This window comes from Phodopus roborovskii, unplaced genomic scaffold (assembly GCF_943737965.1).
Source record: "Phodopus roborovskii unplaced genomic scaffold, PHOROB, whole genome shotgun sequence".
In the NCBI taxonomy this organism is placed as follows: domain Eukaryota; kingdom Metazoa; phylum Chordata; class Mammalia; order Rodentia; family Cricetidae; genus Phodopus; species Phodopus roborovskii.
The window spans coordinates 22,581,468-22,600,764 of record NW_026126480.1 but is presented as its reverse complement, the minus strand read 5'-3'; the positions used below and the strand labels follow the sequence as shown (position 1 = coordinate 22,600,764).

General features: G+C 37.7%; 2 protein-coding genes across 11 annotated transcripts in view; one reads left to right on the top strand and one right to left on the bottom strand.

Annotated features, from left to right (window-relative positions):
- Positions 1–14,222, top strand: part of Btbd10 (BTB domain containing 10) — a 57,527-nt gene extending 43,305 nt beyond the window's left edge. For all 9 annotated transcript variants that reach the window (XM_051192718.1, XM_051192717.1, XM_051192713.1 and 6 more), the window contains 5 exons: positions 274–376; positions 1,412–1,532; positions 2,829–3,026; positions 5,511–5,621; positions 13,144–14,222. In XM_051192718.1, coding sequence (XP_051048675.1) covers positions 274–376; positions 1,412–1,532; positions 2,829–3,026; positions 5,511–5,621; positions 13,144–13,454 — 844 coding nt within the window. In that variant the 3' untranslated portion in view covers positions 13,455–14,222. The remainder of the gene's footprint in view (positions 1–273; positions 377–1,411; positions 1,533–2,828; positions 3,027–5,510; positions 5,622–13,143) is intronic.
- A 677-nt stretch (positions 14,223–14,899) lies between these two features.
- The window catches only part of Bmal1 (basic helix-loop-helix ARNT like 1), a 99,698-nt gene continuing 95,300 nt past the window's right edge, over positions 14,900–19,297 (bottom strand). For both annotated transcript variants that reach the window (XM_051192707.1, XM_051192708.1), the window contains exons 19-20: positions 16,145–16,247; positions 14,900–15,568 (exon numbers count right to left, since the gene is read on the bottom strand). In XM_051192707.1, the coding sequence (XP_051048664.1) occupies positions 15,408–15,568; positions 16,145–16,247 (264 nt within the window). In that variant the 3' untranslated portion in view covers positions 14,900–15,407. The remainder of the gene's footprint in view (positions 15,569–16,144; positions 16,248–19,297) is intronic.

The following is a 19,297-nucleotide window of genomic DNA, read 5'->3' as shown; positions in this document are numbered from 1 at the left end:
TAGACCCAAGTCTTTAAGCATGTAAAGCAGGGGCCCTGCTACTGAGTAACACCTTTGGCTGTTGATTTTATTATTGTTAAAGGTAATCCTTATTACTCTTCCTAAGATGTTTTATGTTCTTTTTATAACATTTTCCAAAATAAGTTTCTTATGATTATTAAAACAGTGATATAACATAATGCTTAAAGCATGTTTTTTTTTTATGTCTGTATGTGAAACATTTTCCTTTTTTAAGTATCCTGCTGATATTCACTTAATTACTTAATATCATAGGATGTTTGGATCTGGCCGAGAACATAACTTCACACGTCCCAATGAGAAGGGAGAATATGAGGTGGCAGAAGGAATTGGTTCCACTGTGTTTCGAGCTATATTGGTGAGTTTGTATTTCTTGTATGTGTTAATAACTTAGGCATAAGATCCATCCTTAGTAAACATTTAGATCTCTATTTGGAGATAGACAGGTTGTTATTTTGCTATAACTGTTCTTTATTCATATTTGAGTTAGTGCATAAGGATAAAATAATATAGGCAAGTGAATTTATAGCCTTGGGAAGATAAGATATGAAGATTCATCTCTTATCCCTGTGGGCAGTTTTTTTCAGGGGTTAAGTTCTAGTGTTTCCGAAGTTCTCTTTATTCTCTTAGATTTAGTAAGTCAGTTGTGAGTTCTTGGACCATAATTTATTGCCCCAAACTAACACTATAGTGAAATTTGTGGACATCTAAACAACATCTTACTGATTTTTTTTTTATTATTATTATTATTCTTGTTAGCTTGTTCTCTCTCTCTCCTCTCTCCTCTGTTCTCTCTTTCTTTCATGGCATCTACCTGGCCTCTCTCTGCATTCCTCTTCCCCGCATTCTCCTAATTTGGTAACCCCACCACTATATCCTGTCTGTCCATTGGTGGAAACAGCCTTATTCATATTCATCAACCAATAAGAGAAACATATATATATTCACAGCATACAGGACATCCCTGTTATTTTTTTCTGAGACAGTGTTTCTCTGTACAGCCCTAGCTATCCTGGAACTAGCTCTGTAGACCAGGTTGGCCTTGAATTCAGAGATGTGCCTTCCAGTGCTGGGATTAAAGGCATGCACCGCCACCACCTGGCTTGTTTTTCTTTTTTGAAGTCTTTTTGTTTTAAGTAATTTTTTTATACAACTATTACAGAGGCATTATTTGTAATTTTATTTCAATGAAACTAAATGTATGTCTGGGCCTGAATTATTCTTGTAAGTGAATTTTTAAAGATTGTTAGGTAAACAAAGGTTCCATCTGACTTTATTGTTCCATAATTTAAAATACCAGGGCACTACTATTTTTGAAAATGCTACCAATCCAGCCTTGATAATGAATTTAGACTAACATGTGCTCTGGTACTTAATATGTTTTTCCCTCTAGGATTACTATAAGACAGGAATCATCCGCTGTCCTGATGGCATATCTATTCCTGAGCTGAGAGAAGCATGTGATTACCTTTGTATCTCTTTTGAATACAGTACAATTAAATGTAGAGATCTCAGTAAGTATGAGGTTTCTGTTTAATAGTGTTACAAAGCCTGCATGTTATGTTTAAGTATACTTCAAATGTTTGTTTAGTTCAATTATAAAGTGTCCTGCCATTATAAAAAATATTTGTTGAACACTACAGAGTTCTAGAGAGCTCTTTGATTTTTCCAAACTTTTTTCAACTTTAATTTTCTCAATGAACTCAAAGATTTTCTCTTTGGCTATTTTCTATATCATTTGTTGTAAATATGTCCTAGCTTGGTAATCTTGACCTTTCCTAAAGTGTGACATTTTCATTACTTAGATCATATCATCTAAAACTTTATCTTTTTTAAATTCTTTTTAAATCAAGATAGTATCTTGAGCACTGTGGAAGATGAAAATAATTCTTACAATGTATACTTGGTATTAGAAACCAGAGATTGCATTCATAGACCATTTATATACATAGTTGGAATTTTTAGTTCTCCTGTCTTCAGTTTGCTCTCTCTCCTCACCCCCCCCCCCCGTGTGTGTGCGTGTGTCTGTGTGTGAAAAGTCTCTGAGGCACCCTGTTTCAAAAGGAAATAAATGTAAAGAATACTATTAAGAGATCATATTGGTGCCACAGAGATGTCTCAGCAATTAAGAGCACTTGTTACTGTTGCAGAGAACCTAGGTTCAGTTCCCAGCATGTACATGGTAGTTTACAAACATCTGTAATTCCACTGCCAGGGAAACCAGCACCTCTTCTGGTCTCTGTGGGCACCAGGCATGCACACAGTGCATGTGTATGTGCAGGCAAACACTCATATACATAAAATACAATAAAAATATTTTAAAACAAGAAAGTTAACTGAGTTTGTACATTCATGTTTAGTTTCCTCACAGCCCTGTTTGGATGTCATTTGTACTGTTAGTAGGTTTTCTTTTTTGTAATATTGAGCTGACTAGAAGATTATGAACAATGCTAATTTATTGGTAACTGTTATTAGGTTTCACTACTAAATTACCTGAGCACCTCTGTTAATGCTTCCTTTGACTCTTAAGACATCCTTCTTTGCTTTACTGTCTGTCATTCTCTTACTTGTTCCTTGGTCCTTCATCTGTCAAATGTGGCTTCTTTATATTGTTGCCCATTTTTGTCTCTGACTTTGAATATGAACTCTTTTTAGGTACAGTGTAATGGCTGAAGAATTACCAGCATATCAATCTGTGGAATTCTAAAGTAGATGCTGACTTACTCTGATGTTCTATTTGTTTATTCTTTGCTTCTGCTTTTATCAGGCATCCAAAGAAAGTCAAGATATTTTTGTGGGTTTCATTTCAGGTGCCCTTATGCATGAGTTATCAAATGATGGTGCTCGTAGACAATTTGAATTTTATCTGGAAGAAATGATCCTCCCTCTCATGGTAGCAAGCGCCCAGAGTGGGGAACGAGAGTGCCATATAGTGGTGCTCACAGATGATGATGTAGTTGATTGGGATGAAGAGTATCCACCACAGATGGGAGAGGAGTATTCACAAAGTAAGTATTTTGGCATGCTTCTCTTTCCTGCTTCGTTATATAAATTATCTCTATCTGCTTATAGTAATTAAAGAACAGGCAAAGGATATATCAGACTCTTCTCATATACCAGAAACCAGCAAAGTAGCTCTAGGTTAAATTCAGCTCATTGCCTGTTTTATTGATGAAGTTTTTTATTGCCTATGGCTGCTTTGGTGCTATCGTGGCAGAATTGAGTAGTTGCAACAGAGATTGCATGGCTCGCAAAGCCCAGAGTATTCATTCATTGTTTGGGCCTGGGGAGGAAAAGTGTGCCTACCATGCCTGTCATGCACAGAAACTGATTTCATTTTGTTGACTGGAGGCAATTTCAGGTTCCAGGATTTCTATTTAAAATTGTTAGTGTTCCTGATAGTTGCCCTTCCAAAAGCTTAATTGAACAAACCATAGTTCTCCAGTTTCTGACCAGAACAGGCCATCTTGAGCAACACTGGTTCTTTTTTCACTTCCAGACTTTGTGGTTAGAGTTTTGTTTTTATCAGAGACAATCTTTTATGTTATTTTTATGAACCCAGTATAAGCATTTTTTGTCTTTTGGGGGGGGGGGTTGGTTTTAGTTTTTGAGCAGGGTTTCTCTGTGAAGCTTTGGAGCCTGTTCTGGAACTTAATTTGTAGACCAGGCTGTAGATCTGCCTGCCTCTGCCTCTGCCTCTGCCTCCCAAAGTGATGGGATTAAAGGCCTTCACCACCACTGCCCAGCTCAATATAAGCATTTTTAAACAGTGTCCTGAGTGAGCTAACAGCTTGTTAACCCTGTAATGGTTAGACTGCATTGAGTTTAAGTAAAAGCCATATGAATACAGAAAGTGTGAAAACTCTAATCTGATTTTTCTATTTTATGAATCTTTTTTTTCTAAAACTAAACAAAGACTATAAACAATCACTTTGCCAATTTAGGTTTTCAGAAGCTTTTCCTCAGACAACTGTGGTAGCATCTTCCACACAGACAGGTTTCCTCTTCAGTGATGAACTTAAATGAATGTTATGGTTCTCTTTAAAAATGCTTATTTTGATATTTTGACCATATCTACACCTAGTATTACGAGTCTATTTGTATAGATATAATAGGGTTTTTGTTGCTGTTTCCTAAGTCCTTTGCTTTTTCTGACAATGACTGTTGTCAATTATGGAGAATGAAAAGTTGAACAAAGCAGGAAAAACAAAAAGGTACCAAAACTCAGAATAAACATACTAAATTATTTTCTGTTTAAAAAAAGAGTTTATCATTTTAGCTTTCAGTAGGTTTGGTTCTAAGAGTGCAGAGGCAATTACAGGATGAGATGACATCATAGTGGTGACAGAATTATAGCCAGACCAGCTTTTCTTATTTCATTGTTGATGTTTCATTTTAGGTTTTTGTTCTTGTTTTTTTATCTTGAACATCATTAGCTTAGAGAGAACAAAAGTGGTTTTTTACTTGGTTTGTCTAAATATGATTCATTTTATTTGAAGCTCTGTTCAGTCCTAAAGAAAATGTGTTTGAGAAGGACACAGAGATAGCTTTTTCATCTAGACTGACTTTCTAAGTGTAACTATCTTTTCTGAATGGTCAAGAAAAGAAAAAGAAAATTTTAAAATATCAGTACTTGAAACTTTAGTAATGAGTACAGATTGATCCCATGGGTACAATTTGTGTACATATTTTCCTTATTGGCTCTTAAACCAGCATGTTTGGTTTGTGAGTGTGTTTTTCTTTTTTTGACAAAACCTTGCAGTTCATCTTTTAAGGGCGATAACTCCACCTGAGAGAGAGGAGGCGAGGAAGGCCCATCAGTCTAACTCCCTGAAGTTCCCAGCACATTTGGAAGACTCAACATGTTGTCAGTGGACTGTCTGCCCTTTGCAAAGCCAGTTTGCTCTAAACAGACTAACCTAGGCAGAACATGCTCGAATCTGCCATTTAACATCAGTATTAAATGGGGCTCTTTGCCTGGATGGAAAACAGTTTGTGGGGAGGGGCTTTGCCTTTGGGGAAATTATTAATAGTTGCTCAACCCAAGAAATGTAAAACATGTAATACTCTTTGACAAGGTAGTTTCCCCGCCTCCAAACTAGTCCATGTAGGTATCTTAGTAGAGTTTTTTTTACTCTGCCTGCTGGATAATAGTGTGTAATCAGTATGTTTTGGTTGTTTTACAGAAAATTGGGACAGATCCCATTCCAATAAGTGGATGTGTGTCTTTAAGAAAGAGATCCTTCCTATAGATTGAGTTACCTGATTGGTTATCAAAGCTTTTCTTGTTTCCACTTAAGTAGACATTTGCTTCCACATTAACTATACTGAATATTGTTCTGTCATGTTGGCTAGTCTTCCTTTGGCATTAGTGCATCCATTATTTGGGCTTCTAAGGATGTCAGGTCCCTTTGATGATCAAGGTAAATTGAAGTTAATTTCTTAAGTACTTTGGTGCTAATGTGAAATATTTTTGTCTTTTTTTATTCCAGTTATTTATAGCACAAAATTATATAGATTTTTCAAGTACATTGAAAACAGAGATGTGGCCAAATCAGTTTTGAAAGAGAGGGGACTTAAGAAGATTAGATTGGGAATAGAAGGTAAGATGTTTTCAATTCATTCTCTTTAAAAAAAAAAAGTTTTTCAGAAATGGATCTGTTTATGTAGTTTATATAATGGGAGCTTTCACAAACGGTTACTGGATGATGATAGGGTAAACATGTAAATGACAGAGACAGACTTTCTCCTGAGAGGGTACATGAAAGCCATTAGAAATTAGTATGTATTCTATAAGATTCCTGGTGATACAGAAATGTGATTTTTTTTTTCCTCCCATAGCATGCTGTGATTCATTTTTAGCAAAGCCCATGTGGTGTTTGTTGGCTTATGTGTGTACATTCCCATAAAGGTGACAGGGCCATTTGTTGGTGATCTTTGAGGCCTAATACATTTTAAAAGCACCTTTTGAAAATGCATGTGGAAGCAGTACTCAGCTCACAGTATGCTAGTACTCAAGGTAAATAAAGTTACACAACTTGTTTCATCACTTAAATGCATGCTTCCTTAGACAGTCTTTTATGATTTAAATGACTCCCCATATACCTTGAAAGATGTGCCTTTCATTTTAAAGTACCTTTCTTATACCAACTGTCCTGCCAGTTGTAGTGGCATCCACCTTTAATCCCAGTACTTGAAAAGCAGAAGCAGATAGATCTCTGTGAGACAAGTCTGGTCAACAAAGTGAGTTCCAGGATAGTCAGAGGTACATAGTGAGACCCTGTCTAAAACCAACACAAAACAAAAACAACCAAATATCCTTCTTGAATATTTGTAGTGGATTATGTAAGGAATAAAGGCTCTAGAGTCAGATTACTTATGAATTAATTGTTGTGCATTGACTACAGCACTTAAACCGGCTTTTTTATCTAGAATGGGGAGCATTAATAAGTACTTTAGATGGCTATTGTAAGGATGAAGTAACACAAGAAAAGGACTTAAGATAGTACCAACATAGTAGGCTCTCAGTCTGTGTTTATGGTGATAATGGCATCTTAATTAGGGTTACCAATGACTGAAGAGACACCATGACCACAACAACTCTTATAAAGGAATAAATTTAATTGAGGTGGCAGCTTACAGTTTCAGAGGTTCAGTCCATTATCATCATGGTTGGGAGCATGGAGGCATGCAGGCAGAGATGGTGTTGGAGTTTAGAGTCCTGCAGGTAACAGGAAGTCGACTGAGATACTGGACTATGTCCTGAGTATAGGAAATCTCAAATCCCACACCCACAGTGACTCACTTCCTCCAACAAAGCCCATACCTCCTAATAGTGCCACCCCCATGATATTGTGGGGGCCAATTACATTCAAACAGCTGGTGAAGATAATTGTGTTAGCTAAGGACCTGGTTGAGGTGCTGAAGGATCGTAAGAATCAGTTGCTCAAGCATGTGAAAAGAATGTTTAAAACAGGGCTGTGTGAAGGGCAGTAGAATTGAGACACATGACTTTTACCAGTGCTTGCCTTTGCCCTTTTGCACTCTCCCCACTAAATATTGCCTCATAAAAACGAATGGATAATTCTTAATTGAATAAGTAATCTTATTAGGGAATGAAAAACTATATCATTTTGCAATTCTTTGATTCTTTTTATCTTTATTAGCTAATATTTTTTTTTTTATAAAATAGAGTTTTCCCCTGTCAAGTCCACTTGTTTAGGTAATACTATTTCTGCATAAGAGGTTAAATTTCCCTGGGAAAACATGACAAAGCAGGGTCCTGAATCTAGGACTTTGATGTCAGAAAACCAGGAACTTCTGAGAAGCAATATTAAGTGGATTTTTTTTTCCTTAAAGAGCCAGTATTTTAACAATATTTGTCCAGACATAGGCTTACATAAATTAAGTTGACTTTGGCTAGACAGTAATTAGGCTTATCTACATTTATCTCGATAACAGCTTCTAGATTTTGAAACAACTTTTTTTTAATTTTATTTAATTTTATATAATAAAGTCCAATTAAATGAAAACAAACATTTATACACAATATTTGGGAATTTGGGCGTCGTTCTTTCCAAACTACTTCCTGCTGGTAAGGGGCGCTGTCATGGGGGATTCGAAGAAAATTCAGATATCCTGGCTGTAGTCTGTAGGGCTGTTTTGTCCCGCTGAAACAACTTTTTCTTATAATTGATTTGTTAGACTGACAACTTTACCATCAAGTCTGTAAATTTTTTTCTTGGAAAACAAAGAAGCTGGGCATGGTACCACCTATGAAGTAGGAGAAGGATCAGTTCAAGACTTCCTTGCCTATTAGCAAGTTTGAGGCCAACCTGAGTTACATGACATCCTGTCTAAACTTTCCCCAAATAGAAAAGAGGCTGGAGAGATGGCTCAGTGGTTAAGAGCACTCACTGGCTGCTCTTCCAGCAGTCCTGAATTCAATTCCTGACAACTACATGATGGCTCACAACTATCTTTAGTGGGATCTGATGCCGTCTTCTGGCATAATGGCATGATGCAGATAGAATACTCATATATATAAAATAAATAAACAAATTTTTAAATGCTGGGTGGTGGTGCCACAGACCTTTAATTCCAGCACTCAGGAGGCAGAGGCAGGCAGATCTGTGTGAGTTACAAAGCAAATTTCAGGATAGCCAATGCTACAAAGAGAAAAACCCAGTCTCAACGTTTAAAAAAGTTTCAATCCTAGGTAGGAGTATTAGCCTTTTTGTCATCCCATCCCCTATACCTATTCCAACTTTCCCAATTTCAAGGCTTTCAAAAGAAACCCGATTTTAGATCAGGGAAAACATGCTTATATGAGACGGGATGATGGGTACAGGCTAAAAGACTTTTTTTTTTATTTTTCAAGACAGGGTTTTTCTGTGTAGCTAGCTTTGGAGCCTGTCCTAGAACTCGTTCTAAAGACCAGGCTGGCCTCAAACTCATGGAGATCCTCCTGCCTCTGCCTCCTGAGTGCTGGGATTAAAGGTGTGCGTCACCACTGCCCAGTTTAGAGGACTATTTTTAAAATGCTCTTGGTTCCATGATCCCATAGTCACATTCATGTGTAGATATTACTAGTCAGGCCTGTCTATTGGGTGCTACTTAATGGTAAACAGATTTGGGGGTTGGTAGATGATGAGGTTAAATTAAAAAAAAAAAAAATCTGTCCTGGGCATGGTGGCACCTCTGATCCCATCACTTATGAAACCGAGGCTAGTCAAAACAAACAAACAAACAACCACAACCAATAATAGCAACAACAAGAGCCGCAAAACAGTCTGGTATAAAGATGGAAGAGTATAAATCATTTGTTTTAATTAATCTTCATGACACAGTTCCATGAAAATGCGCATCTTTGGGAATTGCTTCCTAGATCCTTAATGGAATATCTGTCAATCTCAAAGGGTTGACTACTAAAGTCTATATAGGATCACATGAGTTTGCTACTCCATCTAACAGACTTATCATCCTTGGCCTTCCTTCATAATTTAAGTGCTGTGCCTGAATTTGGTGGAAAATTCTCCTGTCATAGTACTTAACTGAGGTTTTAACAAAGCTTGAAGCTTAAAAGAAAATCCTGAAGTAGTTGTATTGAAATAGTTTCCATAGATTATGGAAGTTTAAGACTGAGAAACTATTTTAATTACATGAGCTTGTAAATTAATCTGCCCTTTGTATTCTGAGCAGGAATGGCAGGCAGGACAGTAAGATTGCACTTGCTTGTTACAGTGTGAAATTTTGTTTACTGTACAATTTTATCATAATAAGCTTGAAAAGAATAACCGTAGCTTCTTTTTGTTTAATAGAGGATATTTTTTAGGGTTGAAAATGTAACTTAGTGGAAGGGCACTTTCCTAGCATGTATACGTTACCATAAGGCCTCGGCTTTAATTTTCAATGCTGCATCATTATCATGTTTTAAACTTTTCTACCATGGGATCAAATCTTACTTTTTATGTTACTGACCACAGTTTTCTAGTATCCTCTACTCTAAGATTCAGAAACTGCCAAACACATCTTGTATGTTTTTTTGCATCTGTAGCTTGTCCTATGCCATTCTCTTTCTGCCTATATTTCCCTCAGCTTTTTAATCATCTGTTAAGATCAAATACAAGGAAAGTTGTTGGAATGTCATTGTGTATATACATGTACCTCTTGAGTTGGGGGCAGTGTTTGTTTTTAACTTTATGAAACAGTTGTCATCACCCTCAATAGAGCACAGATACCTTCAAGGCTCAAGGCAAGAACCTTGAGTTCTTTGATGCAGTAGCTGTTAAACATTACTTGGTGAGTGAACAGGTCAGAGACAGACTTTATTTTTAAAGGGAAGAATATTCTCAGTAATATATATATCTGAAGGCTAGAGTTGGCTTAGCAGCAGTTAAGAGCACTGGAAAAGTTTCATTCTCAGTACTGATATCGGGCAGCTTCAACTGCTTAGGAGATCAGACACCTCTGGCACCCACACACACGGTGCACATGTACACTGATATGCATGCGCACGTGCACTCACACACACACACACAAATAATTTTTAAAAATAGGAAGGAAAAGATATCTATCTTGGAAAGAGGTTATCACTGTTGTGCTGTGGTAGTTTATTCATTATGCATTGTATATTGATTCAGTGCTTGCAGCATATTATATACTACTCTAGGCTCTGGAGATTGAGGTGCAGATGCTTTTGTGAGAACTCTGCTTAGGTGGGAGTCAAACATAACACATTGGTAGTTACCATTTAGTGTTTCAGGTGCTATTATAACATGAGTGCTTTGGAGCGTAAGAAGCAAAAGATTAACTCTTAGGGACTCAATGTTTTTGCCAAAGGAGGAAAAAAGATTGTAATTGCAGAAGTTCTAGAGTGAATCCAACTCAAGAACAATATGAAAAACATAAAGGCATGTTCAGGAAGAAGTGAGAAGATTATTATAACCATTCTATTTGAGAGCTTTAGTGTGAGAGGAAATGCAGCATGAAGATAATAGAGATTGAGTCCATTGTAGCCAGATTTTAAAGCAGTTTATAGAGCTCAAGCATACATATCTTTTTCCTTAAAGCATAAAAAAGTCATCAGCAGGTTTTTTTGTTTGTTTGTTTTTGTTGTGTGGTGGGGTTTTTTGTTTGTTTGTTTTCTTTTGGTTTTTCCAAGACAGGGTTTCTCTAAGTTTGGAGCCTGTCCTGGAACTCGCTCTGTAGACCATGCTAGACTCACAGAGATTTGCCTGTCTCTGCCTTCTGCATGCTGGGATTAAAGGTGCCATTGGCAGGTTGATTTTTTTTTTTTTTTTTTTTTGGTTTTTGTATTTTTAGTTTTAGTAATGGAATATATTTTTCATTTTTTATTATTGTTTTTTTGTTATTTTACATATTGATCCTAGTTCCCTCTTCCTCCCTCCCATCCCATTCCCCACCCACTCCACAGGAAGGGTGAGGCCTTCCAGGAAGGGATCATTAAATTCTGTCCCTTGTCTCTAGGCTAAGGGAGTATCCCTCCATGGGGAATGTGCTTCCAAAGTCCTTTTGTGCACCAGGGGATGCATCCTGGTTCTACTGTCAGAGGTCCCTTAGACTGCCCAGGCCTTCTGAGAACCATGTTCAGAGGGTTCTGAGTCGGTCCAATGCTGGTTTTTCAGCTATCAGTCTGGGGGGGTTCATGAGCTCCCCCTTGTTCAGGTCAGCTGTCTGCGGGTCTCTGTAGCCTTGCCTTGACCCCTTTTCTTATCACTCCTCCCTCTCTGCAACTGGATTCTACGAGTTCAGCTCAGTGTTTAGCTGTGGGTGTCTGCTTCTGTTTCCAACAGCTATTACATGAAGGTTCTAGGATGGTGTATAAGTTAGTTATCAATCTCATTATCAGGGAAGGGCATTTAAGGTAGCCTCTACACTGTTGCTCAGATTGTTAGTTGTGGTCATCATTGTAGGTCTCTGGACATTTCTCTAGAGTCAGCTTTCTCTTCAAACATATAATGGCCATTGGCAGTTTTAAAGCAAGTGTGCGCTATGATTCTATTTGTGGAGAGAGGTGGTTCTGTATGGAAGATGGCAATATGCCACATAGGAGGTTGAAACTTTCTGAAGGTTTAGGAAGGATGAAGAACAAGGGAATCCAAAGAGACCTCTGACCTCTGAGGCTGTATCTTCTTCTGATGGCTGGAGGCTGGAAATGTGAGATAAGAAGCCTTCTCTAGGCCTTGAAAAGGCTGTGGCTTTGTTTACCATCTTTAGGTTTAAAGGCTCCCTTACTCCTATCACACACAGCCCCTCCACACTCTTAGACAGTACTGACCAATGTCTACTGTCTCAGGCCTTTCTGGTTCTCTTCCTGATACCATTTATGATATACAGATTAAACCCAAGTTGCTTTTTTTTTTTTTTTTTTTTGGATATTAGAGTCATTTTTTTGTTCTCTGCACCTAATTTCACTTTACAGAGTTAGGTAGGCTCAAGAAAAACTATATAGCTCACGAGATTCAGTAGAAACCACGTAGTTTACCATTACAGAAAAGTTTGCTTCGGGTTTGTCACACTACCCAGAAGCCCTAGCGAAAGCAGACTTCCTGGGCTAAGCACGGGCTTAGATAGTTCAAATTGATTGGTTCGCACTAGATGCTATGATTGGTTGGTGATGCGCGGGCTTTGTTGTAACCCTATAAAAGCTGTCTGAACCCTGTACCAGGGTTCCCAGTCCTCCACCCCATGTGGAGTGTGGCTGCGGACCCGAGTGCACTGGAATATAAAAGACCTCATGCTTTTGCATTTAAAAAAAAAAAAAAAAGAAAGAAAGAAAAGTTTGCTTATCTCTGGTTGAGTTCTTATTGATAGAGAAGAGGGAAGACATGTGTGTACAGTATTTTCCCAGGACTTTGTGTCTTTGGAGAAATCTCTTTACTAATAAACAAATGAAAGTTTTCCAAAACTCTGGTTTGTTTTTACTAGTTGTTATTTTTAGTGACTATGATTCAAAAAGAGAAGTTATAATTAAGGAAAGCTCCCTGCAGATACAAGTCTAATTCATCGTTGAGACAGTCATAATAAAGTGATTAAACTATTGTCCTTGCTGAACTAGCTGCAGAATTTAAGAAGCTGGTGAGAGCTGAGTATTCTTTGTTATTTAACAAAAAAGAAAAAAAAAAAGAAATGAAAATTCTAAAGCAATATAAAGATGAGAATGAAGCATAAGGACATTAGAGGGCTAAAGGAGTCAGAAATTGCAGACCTTTAAGGCCAGTCATCCTGTGAGGAGAATGTTGCAGGTGGACAGCTACTGCAGGTTACATACCAGGGCCAGGGTATGGCGACCCAGCCCTCCATAGTCTCATTTTTAGGATGTTTTATGGTGGTTGAGTTATTGAGTAACTGGGGGGGGAAAAAGATAGTGGAAGGCTTTGTGAATTATATATATATATATATATATATATATATATATATATATATATATATATAGTTTAAATCTGTTAAATTGATTACTGAGTGGGTGGTATGTTTCCTTTCTTGATTTTAATTCCCATTTGTTTAGGATCTGCATAAGAAAAGCTCTCAACAGCTAACTTGGATGACAAGTGTTGTGCATGTGTGTCCTTAAACAAAAAAAAAATCCTTTCTTTCCTCTAGGCTATCCTACCTACAAAGAAAAAGTAAAGAAAAGGCCAGGGGGCCGCCCAGAAGTTATTTACAACTATGTCCAAAGACCCTTTATTCGAATGTCCTGGGAGAAGGAGGAAGGAAAGAGTCGGCATGTAGACTTTCAGTGTGTAAAGAGTAAATCTATCACCAACCTGGCAGCAGCTGCTGCAGATATTCCCCAGGACCAGTTGGTAGTCATGCACCCTACTCCACAGGTGGATGAGCTAGATATCCTCCCCAGCCACCCCGCCTCAGGCAGCAATGACATCGATCCTGATGCACAGAATCCAATGCTGTGATGCTGATGTTCCTGAAACCATAGCATGCTACTCTTCACAGTAACGTCGTACTCCTCATTCTGCACTGCGAGGCCACTTTTCTTCATTGTGAGATGCACATGTTTAGGATACCGCAGTGTAGGCTTTTTTAAAGACCAAAGGTAGCTGAATGGTTTTTTAATGAGTACAACTTTAGCATCCTGGTTCCAGTTCTATAAATGTATTTGTTTACCAGTAGGTTTGTGAAATTGGTTCTTTGTACAGGGACAGTCCTTTTTCACACATCTAGGTCTTCTCAGAAGTGGCTGGGGTATTTTCAATGCAAACTGATACTTATCATACCCCAGGTAAAATGCAGAATATTACGAGTTGCACTTTATAGATGGTGGTTAAATGGAGCTGTGGAAGCCATTTTATAGTTGTGATGCACAGTATAACATAAGTGCTTCTATCAGAGTATTCCTCAGTATAGTATGTATAGTTGGCCCACAAGCAAAAACATATTTATCTTGAGTTTATTTGAATGATTAAGATGAGATTTGATGCTCATAATGTTGGTTCACTCATCTCCAGAGCCCCGTAACCCTTTTAGAGTGAATCACATACAGGGAGGGTGAACGTCAAGAGGTGGTGTACTGTCCAGTCTGCCTTACCCTTAATCTGTTCAGATATTTATTTACTAATGCTTTTTTTCTTAACGTTATGGGATAGGAAAATTAACTGTTTGTTCTTCATTTACTAAATGATTGTAAACGAGTTTTTCATCAAAATAAAATTCCATTGTTTTAATGTTTCTGACCAACTTTATAAACACCTTGACTAGATTTTTGTGCCACATATGTATAAGTATAGCTAAAAATCAAATGGTAGCCCAAAGAGCTTTCTAGTATTTTTATAAGAGGCACTTAAATTTCCTATAAATTCAAAAAAGTCACTATAAATCCAAAGCAGTTGATCAGGATTTTCAGAGTATGAAAATGGACTGACTGTTGTTTAGTAACCCTAAGTTTCAAGGCTAGTTTCTGATTCTTAATTCAGTGTATTTTCCATTAATCTGGTTTCCAAAGTGAACTTTGATTGTATGGAATCGTACCTTGGTTTGTCAATGGGACCATGAAAGGAGGGTAGGTGTTGCTTTTGTCTCCCTGTGGGAAGGGGTTTTAGCAGCAGCATACAACTGCAGGTCTTAGAGAAGCCAGTTTGTAATCTTGAACTTGAATTCAAAGGATTTAAAATTAAAGTGAACATCTTTGTTTTCATATAAATTTACATGGCTACAATTTGGGAATGAACTATTTTTGTAATATGTCTAAACTAGTAGCATAGGAGAAGTTATGTATTAGTATGAGATCAAAAAGACACTGCAGATGTAAAGTAGGGACATGTTTTAAACACTGTTGAAAGGATGAACCAGCCCTGCAGCATGTGAAGATTTTCTCCCCAATTATTCAAAATGGGAACAGTACTTATAGAACAAGGGAAACATTTATTAAAAATATTTAACTGTCTAATACATTATACTTTAACCCATATTTATAGTAAAGGATTCTTACAAGGAAGAATAAACAGCTTTATGATACAATTAGTATAAGAAATATCCACATGGGGGACTTCTTTGTAGTGTAAAAACACCATACATCTGAAATGACCATTTTGCATATAAAAGCTACCAATGATGCTTCTGTGCACAATGATTAAAAAATTCAACACAAACAAAATTCAAAATATACAATTAATGCAAGCTATCCACAGCTAGCCCAAACTCAATGATGAGAAAACACTGGAGCAGGCTTAGTTCCACTTTGTCTGAAGTCACACATGGTAGATTGACTTGTATCAATGGCTCTGAGATGGCTTTTATGGAGTCAGTACATAAAAGCTGTTCTCTCCCTATCCAGTAAGCTTCACAGACTGTAAAACTTCACCAGTAATGCACTTTGATACTGTAGCTGTTGCCAAAGCAAAATGTAGTGTCTACAGCGGCCATGGCAAGTCGCTAAAGTCAACGGGTCCACCCAGGCCCGCATCTGCTTCCAAGAGGCTCATGATGACAGCCATCGCTGCCTCGTCATTACTGGGACTACTGGATCCTTGGTCGTTGTCTATCATATCGATGCCTATGTGGGGGTTCTCACCTGTGGAAGCAAGAAGAGCTTGTCAGTAAAAAAAAAAACCAAATTTGGAAAGCAATTTCTCAACACACTAATTAGAAAATTAAATTTAACAATAGTGAGAGGTTATTTGGGGGGCTCTATTGCCATAATTTTTTGCTGCTGTTACTGATTTTCAGAAGGAATCTAAAACTTAAGAGTAAAATCCTTAAAATTCAGTAAGTATTCAGCCTATTCTGTTATTTGGTAACCATTAGTCAGTGATCAGTTGGAAAAATAATGGCAACTAGGATAGAAGATAGGGGAATAGATTAAGAGAAAGCTGAGTGGATTGAGAAACAGTCATGCAGTGACTTTAATAGCCTCTGAAGCTGCACGGACTCTCCCTCTGAAAAATTATGTGGGAGAAAACCTGTGTCTGAGTTGCTATAGAGGCACTTAGATCACTGAAGTAGTAACATTTCAAACATCCACAATGTTCTTATCAACTATTTCAGAACTAGCTTGTTTTATGTAATCAGTTTTTAAAACCCTCTTTGTGCTAGATGTTTTGTACACTCATTGTCACTCATGGGGGTGAATAATAATAATACCACTTACCAAGAATAGAAGAACTATCAGAATATGGATAACCTGGGGTCTCTTGAGCCTGCCCTGGTAGTAGGCCAGTGGAAGGAATGTCTGGAGTCCCTCCATTTAGAATCTGCAAATAGAAGGGGGAAATGTAAATTTTCCCACTCAAATAGAAATTTCAATTACTATCATATGCAGTGCTACCAAGAAAATGAAGGATGTTGGGTGGGGGGTGCTTAAAATGAGTTCTTTCCCTATCAAACAAGGACTTGTTAGGAAATAGTCATGATAACAGGGAACAGCCCCTACCCTAAACCATTCTTTACATAGGATTCAGTACATGCAGATGACAAAAGCTGGGTAAATCAACTTCCTAGGATCACTATGCCCTTGTATTTACTCAAAACCAAGGCTTAAACATCAATGAGCCCAAATTACCTAGTACAGGAGTAAGTGGGCACATGGCAACAGATACTGCTGAAGAAGTAACTGAGGTCAGCAACAATTTGTGAAGAGAAACAGCTTTAGGGAGTCATGCATGAATGATGAAACACTAAATAAATCTTTGATCATCAGGTATACCATAGGCACTAATAACCTGGGTTTTGTTCTTGATTCAGTAATAATTGCTATCACACCTCCATAATAGAAATTACTGTCTTAAGATCTTTCTGCCCTCCAAGCTCCCTGCCCTTAGAAACACTCTTGGAGAGGTATTTGGATGGAGTAAGAAAACAATGACCCCTGGGTTCCAGACACTGACTTTTGACCTTGCCAAGCAGATGGCACTGACTTGTTTCTTCACAGTTCAGCTTTGCACTATGGGATTCCTGTACATTCTTAAAAGTGATTGAGTTCCTCCCCCAAAAAACTGTTGTAGGTAGGTCGTATTTATATAAATAACATGGTTTTTGAAATATAAACCCTTTATGTATTAATATAATAAAAGCATTTTAATGAAAAATCACAAGTTACCAAAACACTTTAATGAAAAACCACAAATTACAAAAACATTTTTTTTTTAAAGTGTGTTACTGTTTTATATCTTTTTGAACTTCATTCCTGGCTTAAGAGAGTTCAGCTGGATTTTCATACCTGTCCCATTCATCCTTTTTAGATGATATTTGACACATATGAAGAAAAATTTAAACCTCAATCAGGTAAGTAGTTGTATGAGAGAAAAATAGCCTTTCCAATAATTTTGGTATTCTTTGCTGTGTCTCAGTTCTTAAATAGATGTCTCTTAAATGTTCATTACAGTGTGTTATCAATTAAGTTGTGTGCATCTTGTTATGTTAAAAATCCATGTATACATCTTAGCACTCGGAAAGAATATCCCTTAGATGATTTTGAGATAACCTGCATTAATCACTTAGAGGGTATCAGTTCACTTACAATGGATTAATCTTGGGTGATTCTGAAATATCCTACAGTGACCACTTAGAGCAATGGTTATCAACCTGTGGATTATGACCCCTTGGTGTTGAATGACCCTTTCACAAGGGTCACTTAAGACCATTGGAGAACACAGATATTTATATTACAACTCATAACAGTAGCAAAATTAGTTATGAAGTAGCAACAAAAATAATTTTATAGTGGGGATCACCACAGTAGAAGGAACTGTGTTAAAGGCTTGCAGCATTAGGAAGGTCAAGAGAGTTAGAGGGTAGGTAGGGTATTGGTTTAGTGTGTCACCATTTTGCCATGTTGTAAGTTTGAGGAAGCTATTGAGCTCAAAGTAGCAGGCACAAGCTTTTTAAAATCCCAGTCTTGACTGAAAGCCCACATTTTATCACTGCCATTTGTTTTCCTTGAAGTGACAAATATATAAAAAGGAGCAACTAGTTTAGTGTGTAATGAAATCACACAAATGTTTCTTGAGGCAACTATCATGGTAGGTATGCAGTAAGGCTCCACTAAGTTTTTTCATTTTAATATTTAATATTTTCAAATGTTTTTAATTTTATGTGGGTGTTTTGCTTGCACATAAATAAATGTACCACATGTGTACACTATCCTTGGAGGTCAGAGAAGGTGTCAGAGCCTCTGGAACTGGAGTCACAGGCTGTTGTAGCTGCCATGTGAGTGCTAGAAATCAAACTCAGGTCCTCTGGAAGAGCAGCCAGTGCTCTCAACTGCTCAGTCATCTCTCCAGCCCTCCACTAATCATTTCATTGAGAACACTGTCCAATTGGCTTACATTCTATTGTGTGGTGGAAGAATACAATGACTACCAGTTTGGGGACTCAGTTTTTATGTGTATCACACAATGAAAATAACGGGTAATATTTTAGTTATAAAAAGTCTTGACCTGGGAAACCCTTACAATGGTCTTAAGAGTCTCCCAAAAGGTGTCATCTGTGGTCTCCTGCTTAATTGAACTTGACTTGAGGTCCCTGAATGTCCTTACTCCCGCAGGATCTATGGAGGCTCACCCAGTTTCCCCTTTTCAGCTTGATCTGAATGAAACAACTTGGGGCTAAATGACAAAATTGAAATTGATTGAAGGACCATCTTTGCTCTAATTTGCCAAGTCATTTAATTCACAATTATTTTTAACTTATTCATGCTTTCTCATGAGTCCTGTTGCCAAGGATGGGGGGGGGGGGGAGCACTCAATTTTTTGTTGTAAGCCCATGTTTAAAATCCATTGAAGAGGAAAATTTTTTTATAAACACTTCAAAAACTTCACGTTTTTATGATGGTGGGGCATGGCTTTAGATTACTGGCAGGTGCTGTTCATTCAGAGACAAGGAAGGAGGGAGGGAGGGAGGAAAGAAAAGATGTATGTCCCTGTGATAAGCATATAATAGAATGAAAGCCTCTGAAGTACCAAGAAGCCAGCTACCTGAAAGATGACTTAAGTCAGGGGGACTACCCTAGGGAGACAGGGACAACAGAGCAAGGAGCACAGCAGGCAGGCGAGCAGTAGGTTTACAGGCCACATTAATCCACTGATGCGTTCTAAGTCTTTCCCAAGGGCCAGTCATTTCCACATTCATTGTCATTGTGTAGAACTCCAGGGACAGAGACCACTGCTATCCTACCAGTATCAGCCCCATTAAAAGGGAAACAGGAACTTAGAAGGTATAACTCCTATGGGTAAAGCCAGGCTTCAATCTGGGGCCCACTTTGCTGTGGCTGTGCTCTTACCCACTAAGGGGCTGGCTTTCAATT